The 25,692-nt window shown below is 43.0% G+C and overlaps 1 protein-coding gene across 3 annotated transcripts in view; it reads right to left on the reverse strand.

Moving 5' to 3' along the window:
* The window catches only part of LOC133353392 (eyes absent homolog 1-like), a 120,492-nt gene extending 95,073 nt beyond the window's left edge, over positions 1-25,419 (reverse strand). Inside the window, exon 1 of one of the 3 annotated variants that reach the window (XM_061569610.1) lies at positions 25,325-25,412. In XM_061569610.1, the coding sequence (XP_061425594.1) occupies positions 25,325-25,357 (33 nt within the window). In that variant the 5' untranslated portion in view covers positions 25,358-25,412. Of the gene's footprint in view, positions 1-25,324 lie in introns of all 3 variants that reach the window. The other 2 variants (XM_061569607.1, XM_061569609.1) reach the window with 2 other exon arrangements.
* Positions 25,420-25,692: the final 273 nt, after the last annotated feature.

Consider the following 25,692-nt stretch of genomic DNA (forward strand, 5'->3'; position numbering starts at 1 on the left):
AGAACTCATCAGCACACTTTAGTCACCAACGCTTAATGGTCTTCCCGGCTGCACTTTGATTCTGTTACAGTTTTTTTTAAAATAAAAATCCTTTATATTAAGTTCACTTGCTTGCTTGCTGCGCGCTTACGACCGTGCAAATCTTTCGGTCGTTTTTTTACCCACTTCCCGTGATCCAATCGAGCTGACATTTTGCACACAGACTCGTTGTGCGTGACAATTTATTTTCGTGAACTTTCTTTTCCAAAATTTTACACTTTTTAGGAATTTGTTTTAAATATTTAATTACCAATTGCTTAATGGTGGCAGGCAATCATCTGACCCATAGGTGGCAGCCATCTCAAGCCAGAGGACGAGAGGACTCTAGCCGCCCGTTTCAAAGACCAATGTGGGCTGGGTTGTGGCCCATTGAACACGCATATAAAGGATTTATAGTTAAAAACTTTGTTTTTACGGGTTAATTTTTTTCTTTTTCTCTCTCATCATGTTTTGCATTTGCGTGTTTTTTGTTGTTGTTGCAGAGAAAGAGTAGCCAATTTGACGGGTGCGAGGTGGTGGAAACTTCCCAGGCTGTGGTGGTGGATGTTGAAGCACACACTCACAGTAACGCGTGGCTCTCCTGGTGGGCCTGGGGCTGCGTGATTGGTGCTGGCCGGGGCTGGTTAATAGCTATCAGCTGTGAGTGCCGCAAGAGGTTTTATTGAAATCTGCACAACACCTGCGAGCCAGGGACCACCTCGAGTCGATGGCAGATTCACCAAAAACAATTCTTGAGTTGGATGCTCGGTTGCATTATGGTTCAAATGGAACTAATTTTGGTAACCAGCTTACCCGATCTAGCAGACTATTTACTACGCAGCCTACTTGCTTTGTGGTATTTATATCATTGAATAAAAGTGACCAGTGAAGTGATAGTGGACTCCTACCAGCAAATGTCCCCTGGAAATTACAAACGGCTTCTGCCTGTATGTTGAATTTCTTTCGCAGCCTACATAGCCAACCGTGCTAATCGGAGGGGCGAAAAAATTAGCGCTGTAGTCATGAAACAATCAATGGAATTGATTATAAAAACTAAATGTGTTATTTTCTTTAAATCATAGAGGAATCGGTCGCCATTTACAATGCCTGTGGCAGGCGGTGGCTTAGAGGTTATGCTGATCAACTAATTAATTCTTCATATTATAACAAAAACTAGGCACAATGATGACTTGGGAAAAAAAGTTGATTACACGAGGCATATTCCCAGTTAAAATGCCAAAGCTGGCGTTCCGGAATCTGACTTTTTATTTTATTTTGTTTACTTCAATGGATAACATCCTATACCTCTCAGGTAAGAGTTTCTCGGTCTTTATCCGTGGAAGCCAAGTGCTCATGACGAGTCCCTCGGGGTTGTGTCCTCGCCCCCCCCCCCCCCCCCAATGCTGTTTGTGGCCGCCTCGTTGAGAGCTTGGTGTTAAATTCCACTCCTCTGCAGCCTGACACCCTACTCATCACTTCTATTGATTCCAACGATGCCTCTGGATTCAAGAGGTTCTCTCGGAGTGCACCTGTCGCCTTGCACCGGTGGATTTGGGAATCACGGTCTACTCCTTGAATGCTTCCAAATTCAAAGCCGGTACTGATCAGCCCCAGGCGGGGGTCTCACCACGCAGATTAACGACTGCCTCCACTGCGCTATCTTAAACACGAAACTACTACACTATTTATACTCTTAGTTCTTTCGGTAAAGTCACGTAGGTAAAAAAATGAAATTAAAATTCATAAAAATAAAACAATAAAATCACGACGTTTCGGTGCCAACACAAGTCTCCGTCATCAGGTGGGACCGTCACAGCCAGATTTGCTGCATCATCACAGCCAGCAAATCTGTCTGTGATGGTCCCACCTGATGACGGAGACTTGTGTTGCCTCCGAAACGTCGTGATTTTATTGTTTTATTTTTATAAATTTTAATTTCATTTTTTTACCTACGTGACTTTCCGAAAGAACTAAGAATATGAATCCTTGCAGTCACGAAAGCTTCAAATCTAGAATACACTATTTTAGTTTAATTGTACCAGGTAAGGCCCGCTGAGCTTTTTTTCAGACGCGACCTGGCCACAGATGATAGCTCAACAAAGTGGCTTATCACGTTGAAATTTATAGCACCCAACTACCAGAAAAACGCATGTTTAAAAAAATATGTGGAGGGAATAACCAGAGGACCCGGGAAAAATTCAATCGCCCACGGGGAAAGAGAACACGCAGACTGCAAATGGAGAAGCGTCAGGGTTGGGAACGAACCCACGACCTCCTGCACACCAGGCGAGGGAGTTAACATCTCGCCACAGCGGTGGCCCATTTGATCTAAGACCACATCAATGAATTTCTTAGACCACATAACGTTGATCAGTGTCACTCGACTCCACGTTATTCTTCGACAGCCACACCAACCACATCATCAGATCTTGCAATGACCATCTTAGGCCCTCCGTCCTTTACGTCCACTCATCAAAACTGAAATCGCCAATCCCCTCGCCTGCAGCTTGGCCAGACCTCGACTCCTGCACCCTCAGTCCACGTTCGCTCTTTCTCGAGTAACGTCAAGAAACTCCGAAGGTCGCAAAACCATCAACTCGCCCGCATCAAACGTCTTCAGCGCCCGTCATCCTCGCCGGCAGGGTCAGCTGATCGGTCGCTCTCCTGTCACCTTGCACTACAGCTCCTGTCACCCTGCACTACAGCTCCTGTCACCCTGCACCACAGCTCCTGTCACCCTGCACTACAGCTCATGTCACCCTGCACCACAGCTCCTGTCACCCTGCACTACAGCTCCTGTCACCCTGCACCACAGCTCCTGTCACCCTGCACTACAGCTCCTGTCACCCTGCACTACAGCTCCTGTCACCCTGCACTACAGCTATTGTCACCCTGCACTACAGCTATTGTCACCCTGCACCACAGCTCCTGTCACCCTGCACCACAGCTCCTGTCACCCTGCACCACAGCTCCTGTCACCCTGCACTACAGCTCCTGTCACCCTGCACCACAGCCCCTGTCACCCTGCACTACAGCTCCTGTCACCCTGCACCACAGCTCCTGTCTCCCTGCACTACAGCTCCTGTCACCCTGCACCACAGCTCCTGTCACCCTGCACCACAGCTCCTGTCACCCTGCACCACAGCTCCTGTCACCCTGCACTACAGCTCCTGTCACCCTGCACTACAGCTCCTGTCACCCTGCACCACAGCTCCTGTCACCCTGCACCACAGCTCCTGTCACCCTGCACCACAGCTCCTGTCACCCTGCACCACAGCTCCTGTCACCCTGCACTACAGCTCCTGTCACCCTGCACTACAGCTCCTGTCTCCCTGCACCACAGCTCCTGTCACCCTGCACCACTACGTTACACTACACTATACACTGTGCTGTACACTACAATACACTACACTACTATACACTACACCACTATACTAGATTATTAAAATACATTTTTTAGAACTGCTTTTTGTGTTTAGTTTGTTGCCTTTCCCCCTGCACCTCCGACAGAGGTCGCAACCGGGTACCCGATACCCGTACCCTACCCGATACCCGGCTACCCGTACCCGGGTACGGGTAGCTGTTTGCGACCCTGGTGCGGCCGGGTAAGGAATCAAAATCCGTTTGCGACCTCTGACCTCCGGTGAAGCACGGTCGGCTACGTACGGTGTGAAAGAAGTTCAACGTACGTACACACAAAGGGCTCACCACCTCCCCCTCTCGCCTGGATTTCTTGCGACACTGAGCTTTGGCTCCCGTGCGCCAGAGTCACGGTAATTTTTTCCCCCACAAAATGCCGTGCGCGTTATAAATTGCATTCTAATAATGATTAATTCTTAGCTTTATTTGTAAAGTTATTGTTCGTGTAAGCAGTATCCGGATTATCCCAGCAGCAAAAGTAGCTACATATGCTACGGGCCCCGCACTTTCAAGCGCCCCGCGCTAAATGCTTCCAAGCTCTCAATTCCGGTTCAGTGATTCTGCACTTGCTCTATTACTATAGTACTATACCTGCCTTCAACTTTTATGAACGACTGTGTGTTTAAGGTTAGCGATTTGTCGTATTATCTGGCTGTATAGCAATGAAAGCATACAATTACTCTACTATGCAAGTAAATTGTTTTTATATTCATGTTTTTTTTTATGTAGGACCCCTTTATAACACACGCTACAGGCCACGATCTAGCTTACTCCAGCACTGCGTGTCAGGGTATTATTGCAGTGTTGCTCCTGTGGTTAAGAGTGGTAGTGTGATTAATGTAGATACGGTAATGTTATCGATTTGTCAGTTGTTGAGGCATTATCACGATTCTAGATTTGATGCTTTCGTGACTGCAATGATTCATATTCTTAGGTTTTTTCGGTAAAGTCACGTAGGTAAAACATTAAAAAGTTAAATTAAGCCTCACCTTACCATATTAATAAAAAGTATGCGGCCCTTGCCCCCACCACCTTCTCCAACCATTATATAAACGGAGTGGTAGCTTCTGCAATCTCTCATTTACTTGATACAGCTGTCGTGGCTGTGACGGTACCACCTGAAGACGGAAGCTTGTGTTGCCTCCGAAACGTCGTGATTTTTTATTTTATTTTACTTTTTAATGTTTTACCTACGTGACTTTACCGAAAAAACCTAAGAATACATTTTCACGATTTTTGCACCTTTCTTGCGACAGATATTGCGAGTTTCCTATTAGAAACAGGTGATTACGTCTTGGTTCTTTCGGTAAAGTCACGTAGAATGGAAATAATAAAATAATAAAAAGAAAACATACTAAAATAATTCTCACGACGTTTTATTATTATTATTTTATTATTTCCCTTCTACGTGACTTTACCGAAAGAACCAAGAAGATGAATCCCTGCAGTCACGATAGCTTTAAATCGAAGGTGATTATGTATTTAGATTATGTGTACTAGTTATGGTAATGTTGATGTGATTAATCTCAGATATAGCTGATTACATGACGGTAAATAGTCGATCATTACATCACCGATCTGCTGTAAACTAATGTACCGTACATATGCGAAATATATTCTCGTGATATTTTTGACAAACAGTTGTCATTCTGCAACCATATATTTTTTAAACGACCAGCAACTAGGCCATGCAATATTGTCCTGTCTAATTACGATGTAAGAGATTACGGATCACGGTAAGCCCTAACCCACGTCAAAAGAACAACCAACGAGATCACAATTAGAATCTTTTGTTCAGATTGCAGAAATCCGATGAGCTACAAAGCGATTTTCACAGATGCCCAGTATCTGCATTTGCACTTCTCTGAGAATGTTTGAGATTGTTTGCAATGAGGAGTTGATCATCTCCTGCATATAGTCCCGAGCTTTCAGTGGAAATTCGACATTAATTCTAGATTTGAAGCTTCCGTGACTGCAAGGATTCATATTCTTAGTTTTTTCGGTAAAGTCACGTAGGTAAAAAATTTAAATTAATAAAAGTAAAATAAAACAAAATAGAAAATAAAAAATCACGACGTTTCGGAAGCAACGCAGACGGAGGCTTGTGTTGCTTCCGAAACGTCGTGATTTTTTATTTTCTATTTTGTTTTATTTTACTTTTATTAATTACATATTTTAAACCTACGTGACTTTACCGAAAAAATTCGACATTTCCATGGCAGTGGGGGGGGGTAAACGTTACATACGACAGGCACAGTGGCTGGCGTGGCTGCTGTAGTTTAAACGTCGGTGGTATTTTCTCAGCAACACATTGAAAGTTCAGTTGCCCATAGGCACTTAACCCCATGCTCATCCGCCTCTTTGTGTCCTCGTTTTGATTCCAGTCTGCCTTAACCGACTGTGCTGGATATATATACAGACTACAATGTGTTCTAAACTGTTAAATATGTTGGTGAACTCGTTTAATATTTTGTTTTAGTTTTGCACGTAGTTATTTTGAGCCCAACTAGGCATCCGTGATTTTATTAATTAAAGCAATACACCAATGCGCCTTAAGAAAGACATAAAAAATATCTGTATATATTACCTCTTCTTGGTTTTTTCGGTAAAGTCACGTAGAAGGGAAATAATAAAATAATAAAAATCAAACATAATAAAATAATTCTCACGACGTTTCGGCCACAACGCAAGCAGCCGACAGACATGTTCTTCACCTGAGGACGGCTGCTTGCGTTGTGGCCGAAACGTCGTGAGAATTATTTTATTATGTTTTATTTTTTATAATTTTATAATTTCCCTTCTACGTGTCTTTACCGAAAGAACCAAGAAGATGAATCCCTGCAGTCACGAAAGCTTTAAATCGATATATATATTACCTATTATGCCGTATAGAACAGAACCTACAAAGATCGATCAAAGAAAGTGGAGCTAAAAGCTGAAAGGTGAGCAAAGAAGCATCATGGATCACAGACGCAGGCATGGGATCACACCGAGAGACTGATGGATCGTAAAACACGTGAATGTTAGAAACATCGCAATGACGTAGTAGGTTTTTACCCTTTAAACTGGTACAAAAACTGACACCTTTATACAAGGCATCATATTTGCAATAACCACAACACAAGCAGTCAAAATGCAAACAGTATCGCAATGACAGTTAGCAAAGGCAAGTGGGCTTGGGCAGTTTGAACTTCTTTCGCATCGTACCTAGCCAACCGTGCGAATCGATGGCCTGTGGTTGAGCCTCAGCCAAGAATGATGGAACACGCCCGAGAGAGGACCGTCCGCTGCGGAGATGGAGCCGTGGAATCGGCGAGAGCGCCCGCAGGAGTTACGAGGATTGTTATTTAGATTATTTTGCTGCTGTAAGTTTCCACACGATAAGCCACTCTGTTCGAGATGTCATCCGTGGCCAGGTCGCTTCTGAAAAATAAGTTAATACTCCAGTGGGCCTTACCTGGGAAGATATTAAAACAATCGTTGAATTTTTATTTGTATTTTGTTTCGGTGATCTGGTTACCTTTCCTGTCCTTTGCATTCTGCTCGAGAGGAGTTGTACACCCCTAGCTGCCACTGCAATTTAGTGGCCTAAAATACAATGTTTTGCTCCGGATGATCGCTGCAAAGTATGATATGTGTTTTGATTTAGTGTGCTGATCTTAAAGGTGCATTGAAAAATGTTGATATTCCGACTGATGCTCCTGCTGTTGTGGAGTGACTCATGCAGCCAGCTATGGCTGCAGAATTTGGTGGTACATGTTGTTTACGTCGTTTATTATGAAAAATCGGTCACAGCTCCTATGACCACTGTATCATTGCTTTTATGGCTTAATTTTGGTGATTTTCAAAAAGTTTTTTGGTTTGGCCATGTTTGTTTGTTGTAGTACAGAGTTAGACTGATGGCCTTAATCTAAGTTGTCTTGTGGTTGTTGTTGTTTGACTTGCATCACACTGGGATTTTAGCACACAGTGTTGGTGTACGGTGCTTTTTCTGCAATATTTTGCTGTCTTTTCTTGGATTTTCTGTTTGCATATAGTCACTTTAAGATGTTTTCTTGTTCATGTTTTTGTTTTTTGTTTGTTGCGGTTGCACCCGATTCAAGAGCCGAATGGCTCACAGGGCTATGCCTAATAAATGAACTTGAACTTGTATTTCTGCATTGTCTGTTGTAAGGTTCTGACCTGCCCCTACTGGAGGTCTGTGAATAAAAAGGGCTTCATATCTCATAGGATTCCTCCAGCGTCAATCCTCATTTTTTTTATCGCGAGACCTCGAGAGCCGGCAACGACTTAGCGAGGCATTCATCAAACGACGACGATTATTCTGACGGCTTTAAAAAAAGAAATCATGAATTTGCACGCATTGCACTCAACCTGCTTAGGCAGCGACGAGAGACTGAGTTATTGCGAAACGGCCTTTTGTGTTTACGCTCATACCAAAAATGTTCTTTCGCAGAGGCCACGAGTTTAAACTGACCTTTCCGCCACGGATGGGGTTACAGCTCCCATCGCGTATGTACCCCGCTGTTGGCCCTGGTTCTTGTAATCCCCGCGCAAGCTCTCAGGTCGTGGATTACGGTGGCCCATCTGTGCGCAGCGTTTCTTGTCACCTGCCTTGTGGAAAAATGCAGCGGTTGGGATGTTTTTTTTTTGGTCGCGGTGATTTAATTGCATCACCGTGCCCTGATTAAAAGCGCCGATATGATAGGGCCACCCGAGGGATAATCCCTTGTAGGTTTATCGTGTGGACAACAAATCCTCCATTCGTAGGCCTTGTGCTGTTCTTTTTGCAATCTCTTAGTGGTTTTTTTTGGCCGGGGAGGAGTGTGGTGGGGGGGGGGCGTTATTATGCCCCTTATTGTCCGGATTGATTAGGCCACGATTTTAGCACCGGTGTGCTAACAGTGTGCAGGTGGTTTAGGTTATTTGATTACTAGATGTGCACATTCGAATAATAACCGCCCTGGTCGCACACGTGGTATGTATTCAGTCATCGTAATTGCCTGCAGGATTCTGTCAGGGATATTGCTGCTCCTGGATGTGTCCCTTTACCTATCGCCCTGCGCTGTATTTACAACAACAACAATAGTGCGGAATTCGGGAGCTGCCAAAGGAAATCTTTGGTCGGTGCACATACGTGCAAAGTTCAACAGACACATACGCGATTTTACATTTTTATTTTCATATTTTTTAAACGCACTTCTCTCATAGTTCATGGCGGCTGATTTTGTACTTTGCCTGCCTTTAAAACGAAGCTGAAATTATATATATTTTATATACTAACCTGTTTTTCAAGTGTCATTCCGTTGGTATTTATTGGTTTAGTTTAAAAATAAAAATGTATTGATTGAGCGTGCGCTATGAAGAACGGCCAATGCCCAAAACGTCACCGATTATATTTTCATATTTTAAAGCGGTGTTATTGACGAATGTTTTGAGGGTTTTTTGTTGTTGCTTCTAATGAATTGTGCTTGTGTGCACCACTGTCAGTGCAGCATTTGTCAAATTAAAATGGAATCGTTGCGATGGTTTTGCGTTGTTATGTCTTTATTAATGCAATAATATTTTACTATTTTAGATTCTTGTGGTTTTGAAACTTGGTGGAGTTTGGAACAAGCTGGAACGCCAGATTATTAAAGAAGCCTCACTTTTTAAAAAGTGATTCCAAATCGACGTCTTTGTGACGTGTAGAATTTCAGACAAAGCTGATTTCTCGTCTACAAAACAAATGTTTGCACAGAACACACAAAGACCCCCATATAGCCTTAACGTACTACTGGGGCAAGTGCTGTTAGCGGAGCACTTACTTGCACGGTACACGAAGGGGGTCGGTGATCAACACCCACGTACCGATGTTTACATGCTGCACAAGGTTTTCATTTAACGGTGGGTCACAAGGCATCTGGACACAGATGCCATTACGGTATTGTCGATATTCGCGGAACCTATTTCAGGCCTTTATTACACCCGACCGATATGAACTGCAGGAAATGATCGACTATCTTATAACAAAAAGAAAAACTAAGCTGCAGAGTTGATCTCCAGACAAATATGAACAAAATCAAAGTTAGAAAAATAAGAATAAGTTTTCATCCTTTTCGGAAACAAAACAGGTGCTAAGATGTTCAAAAACCAAACGGATACCTTTTTCAAGGAATCACAAGTCTGCATTCACCACACGTTTTGATGGCGAACACGCAAACCAACATGCTCTGATAATATATGGCATGCTCTTGCAAACTGATTGGCCTACACCAGACAGCCTTCTTTAGGGCCTTGTCTCAGCAGTATTATCAGAGCATTTAATTTGCATGTTCACGACAAGTCATGTGTGTGGTTAATGGAGTATATGATTCATTGCAAAATGTTTATATTTGGTGTTTCAACATCTTAACACATCCTGCTTTATTGCCAGCAAGGGCAAAATCTGTTTTCGAAAATATATATCTAAACTTTTATACTCGAAAAAATGTCCCGTGATAAAAAACATACAACGAAAGCTTGCCAATCCGATCGGAACGCGTCCGTTTGGAGGCGACACGGCTGCATACGCACGAGAGCGTTTACACCTTTACTTTGCTGCTGCTGATGGACTTAAGTCAAATGGGAAAAAATTAACCCGTAAAAACAAAGTTTTTCACTATAAATCCTTTATATTATTCATTTCTGTTTTTCTTGAGTAAGAGTTTCATTTTTATCACATTGGTATTTTAAATTAAATATCAATTTTTTTTCCTAAAAAGTGGAAAATTTAGGATTTTTTTTCACGAACATTAATTGTCACGCACAATGAGTCTGTGTGGAAAATATCAGCTCGATTGGATCACGGGAAGTGGGTAAAAAACGACCGAAAGATTTGCACGGTCCTAAGCAAGCTAGCAAGTGAACTTAATATAAAGGATTTAAAAATAAATCGGTTCCAAACGGGAGTGGGAGGGAAGTCGCAGTAGAGACGTGATCCGAGTTGACACCCTCCTGGGGATGTGGCCACGGCAAACGATGTCGGCTACGCCTGCGGAGGGGTAGAACGTCGTCTTCACCGTCGTCACTATCGACGGAGACGCTCCGAGATGCAATCGGAGCGGCGGCTCACGGCCGAATTGCCAACGTGTGTCGTCCAGCCCTCATCCACCCGACGCGGCCTAATGAATGAAGTTGTCACGCGAGCAAACGCGCCGATCTGTTCCTGCTTTGAAGAGCAATCCGCAACATTTTACCGGCGAGGTACAAAGTTTCGCTGGTAGTTGCAGCCGGCGTCATCGTACGAGTGGCGGGATTTTTCCTACAAATTTGAAGGTGTACGGCACTCATTGGCAATTTTCTGCTGTTGCTGTCAACTCTCGGCAAATTGACACGGACATCAACTATGAATCCATGAGATGGGTCGGCGAAAGCCTACTTGTTAAATCGAAGCAGATTTTGTAAGGGGTATCAAGCCTTCCAAAGTAAGGCGACGGCCTATCACATTGTTCTTCACCGATCGTCAGAGGAGAGCCACTTTCGCCGATAAGACGACATCAGTGCGAGGGCCACCACACATTTGAACCCATTGTTGGGTTTGAAAGCACCACGACGATGATGATGATGATGGAGGTGTTCTCACGATTTGTGTGTTGTCGGGGAGGAGAGGGGGGTAGGGGTAGGGACTGCACGTCACGGGTCCGCACACTAAAAGTCCACCAGGGGCCTTGCAATGAAGATCACTGGCCTACACTCCGCCATGTGATGCCCTCCAAGAGTCCGTCCACTCCGAGCGAGAAACGACGGCAACTGGCTACGCGGCCGGGAAACGGCGCCGCTCTGTGCTTCGTGAGACTCGGCAAAATGAGCTCGAACCATTTCTGGCCGCAGAGTTGTCAAATGTTTCTGTTCTACAAACCCGGAAGGCCGGCTTGGGGGCCGGGGGGGGGGTGATGTGCGTCGTGCAAGAGAATACTGGCAGTGATGGGGCTTATCACGTTTATTCCGCACGAGTTTTCACTGTTGTGTGTTTGTGTAGCTCTCCCGTGTATTCTATTTTTTTTCCGGTTTGCACCGCTCGTTATTTTTCTCCGGGTCCTCTGTTTTTCTTTCATTCTCTCCACATTTAGAATCAAAGTGTGTTTACATTTCGCTGAGCTATCATTCGTGGCCAGGTCGCTTTTGAAAAAGATATATACGGCTCGGTGGGCCTCACCTGGTGAAGTAAAACATAAAAAAGTTTACTCTCTCCGGCAGGTTTGCTCTAAGTTTAACGTTTTACTCCATGTTGCTGGGAGCTTGATCAGGAATTGAGTTGTGCTGCTGCTGTTCTTGCCGGCTCAGGGCTCTGATTGGGCTCAACTCTCTTAACGTAGGCCGGGCCAATGTTGCCGTTGCATCCTCTGGGGAGCGAATTACCGGAGTTACCTGTTGCGTATCGGAGAAGTCGTTAATGCTTCCACTTGGGACACTCTTTCATTCCTCGTGTGCGGCCACGAGTCGGATTCCCACGGATCTGACATTCATTAGCATTGGAACATCCTCCAGAAATAGCTTCTACACAGTCACCTAGAGCAGGTGCAACTGGCAGGAAAGAGTGCTCAGAAGAACGATATTTGAGCGCAAAGTGACAGTGGCGTGGAAGAGACGAATGATATTTGCCAGAGAATGTTTTTTTCTTCTAGGGAAGCAGGAGGACTTGCTTTGCCCGCACAGTTCACTCATAGAACTTGGTAGATTCCAAAAAGCTGACACTGCCTTAAGTGGGACCAGTCATAATGTGGAAATGTAGTCAATGGATCAAATTCGGGTTTGCCAATTGAAAAATGTTAACAGGAGGAGGAATACGTACTGTATGTACATTGAGCTTCTTTCGCAGCGTACGCAGCCAACCGAGGTGTGGGGAATATGGGGTAAAGGGTGGCATTGTTTCTAGATTTGAAGCTTTTGTGACTGCAAGGATTCATATTCTTAGGTTTTTTCAGTAAAGTCACGTAGGTAAAAACATTAAAATTAACAAAGTAAAATAAAATAAAAATCACGACGTTTCGGAGGCAACACAAGCTTCAGTCTTCAGGTGGAACCGTATAATTGTATCTTGTGTGAATTTTAATGGCAGTGAATCTTGCACGAAAGTACGTCATCAAACACTTCACTGCAGTGGCATTGTTGCACAGGCCTCCATGGTGGAAGGAAAATGGCGCCTATATAGGGACATGAAGACCACAAGCCCCAGTCACTTTGCCACTTGGGGAGTTGGCGCATAACCTTTAACTTCATCGACATCTCCTAGACAGTGCTGTTTCCAACTTGATTTGAAGCTTTCGTGACTGCAGGTTGCTTGTGTTGCAATCGAAACGAAACCTCGTACTCTATTATTTAATTTCTTTTTTTCACGTGACTTTACCGAAGAATCAAAGAGATGCTGTTTCCGTTTCTCATTGTCTCTCACTGCGTCTTTCAACTGACACATCTTCCATCCCATCCACCTCCCATTCAGCACGGCTGTCTATGTACGGTGCTGAAAGAAGTTCAACATACATCCAGCGTTTGGTGTTTGACGTCCACTCAGATCGTGGTTTTCCTCTTCCCCGAGCACCATCCAGTGCTCCCTCCGTCACCATTCATCCTGGCCACATGTCCAAGATATTGCAGTTTCCTGAACCGACTAAGTAGCTATTATTCTTTGTGTCTATTCTTGCTCGTACTGTTCATTGAAATCTCATTTGTTAAGAGTGCATGTTTCACTCCCGTACATTGCTATTGATTAAATCAAGGCGCTCAAATGTGGTTTCTGTCGTGTGAGTGAGATTTCTCGACTTCTACGAATTGATCGAGTTTGTTGCCAAGCTGGGTTATTATTAATACATCAGCTCGTTTGCCCGTCCTAGGACGGAAGCTGTGATATTTACGAAAAAATTAAGCAGAGTATAATTGTATTTTGTGTGGAATTTAATGGCAGTGAATCTTGCACGAAAGTACGTCATCAAACACTTCACTGCAGTTCACTGTAGCACTGTATTAATGGCAGTGATTCTTGCACAAAACGCAGTCATTAAACACCCCACTTCATATCACTGTAGCATTGTATATAACTGACCTTCAATTTGTTAAAAATCACTGCTTTGATACTTTATTCTCTTCTGCTTTCGGTCGCTGGGGTTGAAATAAATTGAAATTCGATACAATATCTGGAAAATCACCGAGAAATGTCTATTTTACCATAACGTAGAAGCATTAATTAGACTTACCTTTCGTCTCAAGTGCTTAAGAAATAAATACAGACACGAAATCCATTTTCTTGCTGTGTATAATTATTTATTAGATTCACTGTCAATAAAGGAACGTCAAACTTAAAGCGAATTTGCGAAAAAAAAATATTTCCGCTCGACCTTCGTCTGCGTGAGTGTAAAAATCCACCCGCTCATGAATATTCATGAGCGGGGGGGGGGCAGCATGTGGAGTGACGTCACGCGCGTTACACACAAACAGACATTCTTGGCTCATTATAGTAGTAATATATGATCTCCTAGCTCCAAGCATCTGCTATCACGATGCTATTTCAACTTTTCCGCTTCCAGTGGCCGCCTTTTGATGCCAATTGTTACAAATCTTTCTCATTTCGTTGATAAATTATCCATGTCATCTGCAAACCACAGGTCACATAGCTCAGCAGCCGCCCCACATTTGAAATTCCCCCTCCCTCCCTCCCTCCCTCCCCGTTCCTCCTTAAAATTTCCGCTTGCATAATGTCTGCCGAAAGCATGGTAAATGGTGTCAGAGATAGCGGGCTACCCTGTTGAACTCCAAAGGCCCTATTACAATAGGATTTTAACGAGCCTCTGCTTCAACATTGTCGTGGATAACCGCAGGTCACAGGATGAATTAGCCGGTCGAATTCCACGTTTTTTGGTGAAAATGTCCTGGATAAGAGGAAGCCGTTTCACGATGCGTGGGGGACAGAAATGTGGATAAGCACAGAAAATAAGACATGTTCCTGGGGGGCCAATTTGGTTCAGCCGATTACAGGAATCATGGCTAATATGGCCACGGAGAAGACGAGTCCTTCTTTACATGGCAGAGGCAGAATCTTAAATGAGGAGCGAAATTTACACAGATTTCAACAGTCATTTTTTGTTTAATTATCCCAGGTAAAATATGAACGTATTATGTTTCAAAAGCGTTGGTTGCCCGATTATGTGCAATATTTCCATGGCAAACAATGTACAGAATACCTCATTTTAAAAATATTCAATCACAACGATTGTTGAAAACACGAATTAATGACCAAAAAAGGGAATTGTATGTGTATATGTATGTTGAACTTCTTTCGCACCGTACGTATCCAGCCATGCTAATCGAAGGTGCAGAATTTAAATAACTATTCGCTTAGTTGAAGCAACCTAGGGTAAGTAAAATATGAGCATGCTAACATTTATAATTTATTCATGCCGATATCTCTACTGAGATATTTCTACTCAAACCCAAGTTCCCGGTTCAAGGTCATGTATCTTGGTGGGTCGCTGTGGGTCTCGGTGGAGCTTCAGTTTATTGGGGGGGGGGGGGGTCTTCGTCTGGTACATAGCAACAACAAAAAAACCTCAAATAATAACATCCAAGTGATAACCGGTGCATTTTGCCCGTTTGTTCAGCACAAGACAATCGTTATTAGGCACGAGTAATGACTCTAATGAATGATTGTTTTTCTCTCTCATGAATCCTGTGTTTCAGGTGTAACTACGACCTGTACTGTACATCACAAGACGCCCATGAAATGGAGCCGGGCAGCTTATTGGGCCCTTCCCGCTGAAATAAACAATTTTATCTATCCGAGGGTAAATTTCGATTTAAAGCTTTTGTCAAGGCGCTCTTCCCCCTCCAACCCAGCTTAAATATACGCTGCCAAGCCTGGTGGTGTTCATTCAGACGCTGTCTTTCTGACAGACCTGTTCTTCACCTGATGACGGCTGCTTGCGTTGTGGCCGAAACGTCGTGAGAATTATTTTATTATGTTTTATTTTTATTATTTTATTATTTCCATTCTACGTGACTTTACCGAAAGAACCAAGAAGATGTATCCGAGGGTATTTTCGAGTTTAGCTTTTGTCTCGTGATATTGGCCTGTTCTTGTGGGGTTGTACACCACTGCCTTGCAATAGACGGCACAATTGGATGATCCCCTTCAGAACTATAGATAGTACACGAGTTCATATGCCAAGGAATCAACATCGCAGTCTGCGGTGTCAGCGGCAAGTGTTTTAACCACTAGACAATTGATAATTGTTAGTTTACCCTTTTATCTGGCAACAAAACTGACACCTTTTATACAAGGAGTCATATTTGCATTGACCACAATAGCTGCGGTCGGAATGCAAACAAAAAATACAACAATGTATGCACTGTCTTTGAAATAGATTGGTCCTCACCCAAAGAGAGCTTTTCTTAGAGCCTAGTCTCACATGGTGTTGGACCAGATGACGCCAAAAGGTGTTAAACTAATGACGCTAAAAGGCGCCATCTGGTCCAAAACCATGTGAGACTAGGCTCTAAGAAAAGCTGTCTTTGCGTGTGGACCAATCAATTTCAAGGACAGTGCATACATTATTAGAGTTGTGTTTTTGTTTGCATTCCGACCGCAGGTATTGTGGTCAACAGTTTTGTTGCCAGATAAAAGGGTAAAACAACAATTATCATATTTTGCTACTGGCAAAGGAGGTTACAATGTTGCACTAGACAATTGTTTGTGTGCTCAATCCCTGCCTGTATGTGCACGTCCACAACGGACGCCACGTGTGGAGAGCTTTATAGTTTAGTTTAACACACAGTAGTAGGAGGATTTCGCGACCAATATCATCCATAATACAGGTTTTTTTGGGGGTTAGATCGCGTTAATCTATAAATGTGTCGTTAAAAACCACCACCACCCGACACAGCCAACTAGTAAGTGTTGTCACGTAAACAGAACGTGGCCAATTCGTCATTATTACAGCACAAATCTGGCTGTCGCCTGATGAAGCTAGTTGTAATTACTGGCGAAACGTCGTACTCAGATTGTAAATGTTTGTGGCTTGGCTCTCCAACACACCGGTGTGCTGGACTAGTGACGAATTGGCACGTTCTGTTTACGTGACAACCCTTACTAGTTGGCTGTGTCGGGTGGTGGCGGGTTTAACGACACACTTTTATATTTACGCGATCTAACCCCCCAAAAAACCTGTATTATGGATTTTAACTGAATTGTACATCACAAGTGCCGGAGGCTGTGCTTTGTGTATGACCTTTCAGAATTGGTTGTAATGGCGTGATGTCCGTAAAGTAAGAACCATCTCAACCTAACTAACACAGCCATGTACACGATGTGAGAACGTTATAGCAAAGCAACATGTATGCCAAATGGTATTCATGCAGGTGTCAAACGAGCACGAGTAGTCTGGTCAAAATAGACAAGTTAAAATCCCAGTCTATAAATGATCCCACATTAGTTATCATCATGATACTCATCCATTAACCTCCGTCAGATATAATTTTTCATCAACTCTCACCCCTACCCTCATTTATCTTCCCACATCCGTCTTTAATCATCACCCATGAACCATGACCATCATTCATGAACACCATCCTTCACCACTATGACGTGATAGCAAGAACGTGTATGCTAAATGGTACTCACACACGCGTCAAACGAGCATGAGTAGGATAACTCATGGTCAAAATACATAAGTTAAATTGCCCAGTCTGTAAATTATCCTAAATTAATTATCATAAAAATCATCCATTATCTTCCTTCAGCTATAATTTTTCATCAACTGCTATCCTCTATCCTGATTCATCCTCCCACATGCTCCTTCAATCAACAGTCATTGACCATAATTCAACACGACCATCTTCACAGCACTATCATCATCCCCTATCGCCACACCATCAAAATCCCATCACCCCCCCCCCCACCACCCACATTTTTCATGCGCACGTTCTGATGGCAAATGTCATAACAACCAATGGAAAAATAACCACAGGAGACGATTTAAGAATGTAATAAAGCTGTGCAGTTCTGCTCGAGATAATAATGATATTGATGCTAATTGCTACTTGTAACGTGTAGTATTCTAAGGTAGAGAACAACTCAGAGGTACGAAGAACCGCAGGCAAGCAGGAATGCCGCCGTACAGTGAGCCGGCACCAACAATTGCCTAAGCTCTGCAGTTCTTTATATATTAAGGTGTTATCGACCAACTAATAAGTGTTCACATGTTGGAAGGAAACCAAAGCGCCTGGAGTAAACCTTCGCACGCGACGGGGCATTACTCTATCCCAGAGAACATTTGTGTTTCTCATTTACTTGATACAGCTATCGTGCTGTGACGGTTCCACCTGAAGACGGAAGCTTGTGTTGCCTCCGAAACGTCGTTATTTTTATTTTATTTTTATTGTATTAATTTTAATTTTTTACCTACGTGACTTTACCGAAAAAACCTAAGAATATTTGTGGAAGAGCACATTTGCTTCAACACATTGTCCTGGCGAGCCAGGGTAGGGCAACTCCCTACCCTGGGAAGTCCCCACGGGAAGGGGGTTTCACAATGCCTCTGTGTGATCCACCAATCCTCGCTCCCTCCGCAGTGCTGGATTCACAATGAAGTGTTTTGTTGGGTTTGATCGCGTAAATATAAATGTGTCGTTATACCCACCGCTACCCGACACGTCATCAAAACGCGGCCATGATTTAATACTTCAACACAGTGTTGGAGCGTAAACCCACGACATTTACAATTTGAGCACAATGTTTCGCTGGTGATTTCAACTAGCTTCATCAGGCGATTTGCCAGAATTGTGCTGGATTACAGGCCGCGTACGCAGCCACCGCTGCCTGGCGAAGACAAATCATCTGAGCACAAAACAAAAGTCACGTACGGCAAGTTTGCGAAACGATTGAATATTTCTGCTGAAGGAACAACATTGGCAAGTACAATCAGACTACGTGTGCCTAGGGCAGTTCTGAAATGCGGAGCAAAACGAAGAGGTCGTGGAAACGAGGTCGGAACGCTATTGAAAAAAAAACGGTGACAATTTAAATCAAATGGTGAACGTGATAGTTTGAAATCAGTGAACGTTGTATGGTATGGGCCACATGGATAAGAAACGTGGATGCTGAACAAGAGATGAAACGTGCATTCAGAAATTGTGAGGAGCTAGGAATGTTAAAGCACTGCCCGAGGCCATGCCAGCACCAATCACTGTGGAGAACACGAAGAACCAATGGCATCTACATCTGCATAACATGAGGAACCAGTGGCATCTACAGCTACTGAGCGTGAAGAACCAGTGGCATCTACATCTGCAGAACATGAAGAACCAGTGGCATCTACATCTGCAGAACATGAAGAACCAGTGGCATCTACAGCTACTGAGCGTGAAGAACAAGTGGCATCTACATCTGCAGAACATGAAGAACCAGTGGCATCTACATCTGCAGAACATGAAGAACCAGTGGCATCTACATCTGCAGAACATGAAGAACCAGTGGCATCTACATCTGCAGAACATGAAGAACCAGTGGCATCTACATCTGCAGAACGTGAAGAACCAGTGGCATCTACATCTGCAGAACATGAAGAACCAGTGGCATCTACATCTGCAGAACATGAAGAACCAGTGGCATCTACATCTGCAGAACATGAAGAACCAGTGGCATCTACATCTGCAGAACATGAAGAACCAGTGGCATCTACATCTGCAGAACGTGAAGAACCAGTGGCATCTACATCTGCAGAACATGAAGAACCAGTGGCATCTACATCTGCAGAACATAAATAACCAGTGGCATCTACATCTGCAGAACATGAAGAACCAGTGGCATTTACATCTGCAGAACATGAAGAACCAGTGGCATCTACATCTGCAGAACATGAAGAACCAGTGGCATCTACATCTGCAGAACATGAAGAACCAGTGGCATCTACATCTGCAGAACATGAAGAACCAGTGGCATCTACATCTGCAGAACATGAAGAACCAGTGGCATCTACATCTGCTGAACATGAAGAATCAGTGGCATCTACATCTGCAGAACATGAAGAACCAGTGGCATCTACATCTGCAGAACATGAAGAACCAGTGGCATCTACATCTGCAGAACATGAAGGACCAATGGCATCTACATCTGCAGAACATGAAGAACCAGTGGCATCTACATCTGCAGAACATGAAGAACCAGTGGCATCTACATCTGCAGAACATGAAGAACCAGTGGCATCTACATCTGCAGAACATGAAGAACCAGTGGCATCTACATCTGCAGAACGTGAAGAACCAGTGGCATCTACATCTGCAGAACATGAAGAACCAGTGGCATCTACATCTGCAGAACATGAAGAACCAGTGGCATCTACATCTGCAGAACATGAAGAACCAGTGGCATCTACATCTGCAGAACATGAAGAACCAGTGGCATCTACATCTGCAGAACGTGAAGAACCAGTGGCATCTACATCTGCAGAACATGAAGAACCAGTGGCATCTACATCTGCAGAACATAAATAACCAGTGGCATCTACATCTGCAGAACATGAAGAACCAGTGGCATTTACATCTGCAGAACATGAAGAACCAGTGGCATCTACATCTGCAGAACATGAAGAACCAGTGGCATCTACATCTGCAGAACATGAAGAACCAGTGGCATCTACATCTGCAGAACATGAAGAACCAGTGGCATCTACATCTGCAGAACATGAAGAACCAGTGGCATCTACATCTGCTGAACATGAAGAATCAGTGGCATCTACATCTGCAGAACATGAAGAACCAGTGGCATCTACATCTGCAGAACATGAAGAACCAGTGGCATCTACATCTGCAGAACATGAAGGACCAATGGCATCTACATCTGCAGAACATGAAGAACCAGTGGCATCTACATCTGCTGAACATGAAGAATCAGTGGCATCTACATCTGCAGAACATGAAGAACCAGTGGCATCTACATCTGCAGAACATGAAGAACCAGTGGCATCTACATCTGCAGAACATGAAGGACCAGTGGCATCTACATCTGCAGAACATGAAGGACCAATGGCATCTACATCTGCAGAACATGAAGAACCAGTGGCATCTACATCTGCAGAACATGAATAACCAGTGGCATCTACATCTACAGGATATTATACAACTTTCAAAGCCCGTTGTTTAGTGTACATGCCGTACAACATGTTTGTAATCGACAGGAGTAAACCTGGACTTACGAACAGTTCGACTTACGAACAAACCTCTGGAACTTAAGTCGTTCGTAAGTAGAGTAGACAGTTTAGATATACGAAGCTCCAAAAACGCATCTACTACGTATATCGAAGTAATGACTGTACTGTACATGCGTTATCATCACATCCTCTGCAGAATGATGGACAGATGTACGGTACAGACGTGCAGACAGAGCTAATGCATTTGCACCTCCAACCTTGGTTGGAGAATGTAAAAAAAGTTAGACAGGTAATTACATAAATAAATGGATTTCGATTTAAAGCTTTCGTGACTGCAGGGATTCATTTTCTTGGTTCTTTCGGTAAAGTCACGTAGAAGGGGAATCATAAAAGAATGAAAATAAAACAATAAAATTATCACATTTCGATTGCAACACAAGCAATCATCATCAGGTGTGAAAGCAATCGAAACGTCGTGAGAATGTTATTTTTTATTTTTATTCTTGTATTATTTCCCTTCTACGTGACTTTACCTAAACAATTGAAGTCTATAAAACACGTAGAAGTAAACATGGCCTCAATATTTGTATTTGAGATGCGTTTTCGGTTTACATACTTTGGATTTCAGATTCTCAAGAATAATGTTTTGATCTTTTTTTTTGCAGATTTTTCATCATTTCCTGAACGCGATATTTTAACAGGGTCTTCGTGTTCACAAAAGTGACGTCATCCGATGCCACTTGACAGCGATTTAGTTTTGCCAGAGAGTAGAGAATTGACATCATGCCAGTTTACAACATCCTGTGATGTCATACTTTTAGATTAATCCAACACATTTTTTGTTTCCAAATTGCATCAAGGCCCAAATGTTCGGATTAAAACTGAATATCTCAAATTTGTACAAATTACAATACATTATATCCCTAAATTGTACAATTTACATTTGATATTCTACAATAACTTAATACTTTCTTTACCGACAACATCTTTACGAAATAACAGTGATGAAAGGATGTGAGTGGCAGCTGATTGAAAACGTGAAGTCAGCATGGCATTAATGGAGAGAGGTTAAAATAAATTATTTGGAATTCCATGTCCTTGGAGGTTAGGAATTCACAGTCGATTGAGAGAGACGTTTAAGTCATGATCGAAGACCACACTCCCTATTTTATAACACATCTCTCCACTAGTTCTCTATCTTGTATTTTAATTATTTATCTTTCTGGTTGCGTGCCACTTATTTTCTTCCTTTACATGCACGGCGCTCTGAGATCAATTTTTTAAGGGCGCCTTATACATCTAAATAATTATTATTGTTAGACAGGAGCCAGTCAGTCTGCCAAATGACAATAGATAGATAGATACAGTCGGTGCTGTTATGTAGAATATATTTATTAAGTTAGACCCGTAGCTGGAATTAATAATATTATGAATAAGTCACGGGAGCCTAGGATTAGACAGTTTGATCATTTGTTAGGAAAACATGCGGAAGATGGGATCAGAAAAGCTATGGAGATGCTGGTGCAGAGCTGGAGCAGAGGGAGCCTTGATGATGAGATTGGAGGATGCGGTGGAATGAGATATGAGGACAGCGGATGTGAGTAGTGAAAAGGCACAGAATAGAACGTCATGGAGAGAGAAAATTCAAGCAGCCAACCCCATGAAGAAGATCCACGGGTTTTACTGCCCCTTTTCCTAGAACTTCAGTCTGGAAATATATGTCACATTTTTGCGGATAAGTGGAATTCATCAACAAATTTGTCTTATTATCCATACATTTTTCATGCTTAAGTGGAGTAAATTCAAGGATGATGTTGCGGACATAATGATCCATGTTCGTCTCCAAATATCACCGCAGATCAGAGAAGTTGTCAATGTACAGGGTGAGTGGGAAGGCGCTGTTGCCTTGACGTGCCGGATTCAGAAAACAGCAGCTGTTAATTTTGTGGACAAAAAAAAATCAGTCACGAAGAACGTTTGTCCACAAATATCATTATCATCATCATCGTCGTCAAATATTTGATTCCAGTCGTGACTACGAGTGAACAGAATCGACGCAGCGTGAAGATGACGATTGATGGCCTAACGGGAGACCGTGCCGTGAGTGTGACCGAGATGCAAGGAAATAATTTACCGAATCCCAATGAAGGCAGGGACCAAGAAAGTCGGGTCACGCCATTATCCGTGACAGCAGCGCACCGAGAGGAAACAACAATGGACAATTGTCCACGCATGGTATATGTACAGTATGTATATATGTAATAAAAAATTAACCCGTAAAAACAACGTTTTTCACTCTAAATCCTTTATATGCGTGGCGGCTAGAGTCCTCTCGTCCTCTGGCTTGAGATGGCTGCCACCTATGGGTCAGATGATTGTCTGCCAGCATTAAGCAATTGGTAATTAAATATAAAAAAAAATTCCCTAAACAGTGTAAAATTTTGGAAAAAAATTTTCACGAAAATTTATTGTCACGCACAACGAGTCTGTGTGGAAAATGTCAGCTCGATTGGATCACGGGAAGTGGGTTAAAAAACGACCGAAAGATTTGCACGGTCGTAAGCAAGCACGCAAGCAAGCGAACTTAATATAAAGGATTTAAAAACGTAAAGTGTTCACTGATTGGCTGACGTTATAATATCGCGGTGGTGATTGAGCCACCCCACCCCTCACCCCATCATTTAATAACGCGTTAGAGGCAATGACATTGTTTTTACTGCTTTCGGTTAACTAAACTAACAGAGTGAATAAATTAAATACGTTAAATTAAAACCTGAATTTAAGATAAAAAATTTACACGAGGCTTTTTGTCGATTAAACTAAGGCTACGACAAAATTAAAGTTAAAATTCCGACTAAATAAATGCTGCATCGAGGCGAAGGGTATGGGCACCTCCTATTAGCACGGTAGCCCACCGTATGGAGCGAAAGAAGTTCAACATACAAACAAACATACATACTTCACCCGCCACGCGAGTTCGTCCCTCTCGAGTGTAACTCGCGTCTTCTGCCAGCGAGGTAACATCCATTGTAACGTGCGTGTGTTGAATTCTCAACTCCATGCAATTGCTTTTACGTGAATGTAAGGCACGTGACGCTGTCACGGTCTGACGGTCAGCGGCACGCAATGCCAGAGGACGCCGGTCCGATTCGATCTCCCGGCGTGGCAGGTCGTGTGTGGTGGCGTTGGACAAGGACTAACCTAAACTATTTTTTTATCTTACCAAGTTAAGGCCGACTGAGCTATGTAGCTTTTTTATTTATTTCAGAAGCGACCTGGCCACAAATGATAGCTCAACGAAGTGGGACTCATCGTGTGGAAATTTATAGCAGCCAAATATTCTAAACGCGTGTTTCTGTGGAGGGGAAAACAGCGGATAGCCCAGAGAAAAATTCACACGACCACGGGGAGGACAGGCAAACTGCAAATATACAGCAGGCGTCAGGGTCGGGATCGAACCCACGACCTCCTTCATACCAGGCGAGATCGTCAACATCTCAAGTGTGGGTTCTCTCACCTGTTCCAAGTTGTCCGGTCAGCGGGGACGAGTAGGCCGAACACCACTATAGTTGGACTCTGTAGAGCTCCCTCGAGTGGAGGGCCTTCCGCCAGCAATGGTTTGAGCAAGGAATTGCAGGGCTGTACCCTTACCAACTTCATGATGTACAATGTGCATTTTGTGTGCAGATTTTTCTTTTTTACGCTCTGGGTTTATCTCAAACCAAATCATGCACCTCCCTTTATTTTGTTAAATGTTGGCACTAGAGTCACGGTTGTTTTGTTTATTGACGCTCAACAAATTGGTACAAGAGACAAATAATTACGCATTATATTTATTGATTAATCGAACCGAACAATTGACCACTTAAAAACAATACTCCTGTTATTCAGGACGAACCCGAAAGCTTACATATATACACCGTTTATATTTTATAAACGTATTTTTTCAAAGATTTTGTTATTTCCTTCGCTCAATCTCGTCATTACTACTAGCAATATTGTTAAATGCATTACCAGTATCACCATCAAACAATATCTCATTATAATCATAGCAATCTTGTTGTAACTTCTATTACAGCGCACATTTACATCAGTTCACTGTGAAAAATATCACTCAATGCTTTTTACCCTTTATATCCCATAACACCCATTATTATACTACACCCCACACACACACAAAAAAATGGCTCAATATTCGTAAATTAAATTTCTATTTAAAGCTTTCGTGACTGCAGGGATTCATCTTCTTGGTTCTTTCGGTAAAGTCACGTAGAAGGGAAGTAATAAAATAATAAAAATAAAACATAATAAAATAATTCTTACGACGTTTCGGCCACAACGTTGTGGCCGAAACGTCATAACATAATTATTTTATTATGTTTTATTTTTATTATTTTATTACTTCCCTTCTACGCGATGACTTTACCGAAAGAACCAAGAAGATTTGTAAATTACTTGGACCGATTGTTACCCCTGACTTTAACGTCCAGATGATACGCCGTACGCACGTGTTTGTGCGCTCTTTGCAATGCGCCGCATCTTAAGGCTCGCGAAACAAAATCAAGCGAATGGTCAAAACGATCGAGCATTGGAAGTGAATTTCACGCCGCAGCGTTTACGAACCGACGCATTCGTGCACCGTGAAGGAGGGAGATTCTCGCCATCGAGAAGAGCGGCGGGGCGAACGCGAACGCTGACGATCGAACACAAGTCACAGCACAGCTACTTACATACATAGCTTCCTCTTGCACGTGGTTGGACATTGCAGACGTTGCTACTAATCGAGTTTTCTTTTTTGTTTTTGTTAAAGTCTAAAAAGTTGCCTCTTTGTGGATTGAACGCACGCAAAGGCGCACTCAAAGTTAAGAGTAAAACCAAAAATCTTTCTCTCCACCCACCCACTTTTACAACTCTGCACGCTCACGTAGCTAGCCCTGAACCACCTCCAGAGCTGTGCGAGATTGAAGGTGGCTGGTGATCGGTCCGCCCCAATTTATCTTAAATACTTGTTTTCCATCTCCCCCCCCTCTCCTGCCAAAAAAAAAAATCTGTGGCACTTACATAACCAGGTGAATTGTCGAGATTAAACAAGCAACAC

Source organism: Lethenteron reissneri, chromosome 43 (assembly GCF_015708825.2).
Source record: "Lethenteron reissneri isolate LAM-NWPU_2019-01 chromosome 43, ASM1570882v1, whole genome shotgun sequence".
In the NCBI taxonomy this organism is placed as follows: Eukaryota; Metazoa; Chordata; class Hyperoartia; order Petromyzontiformes; family Petromyzontidae; genus Lethenteron; species Lethenteron reissneri.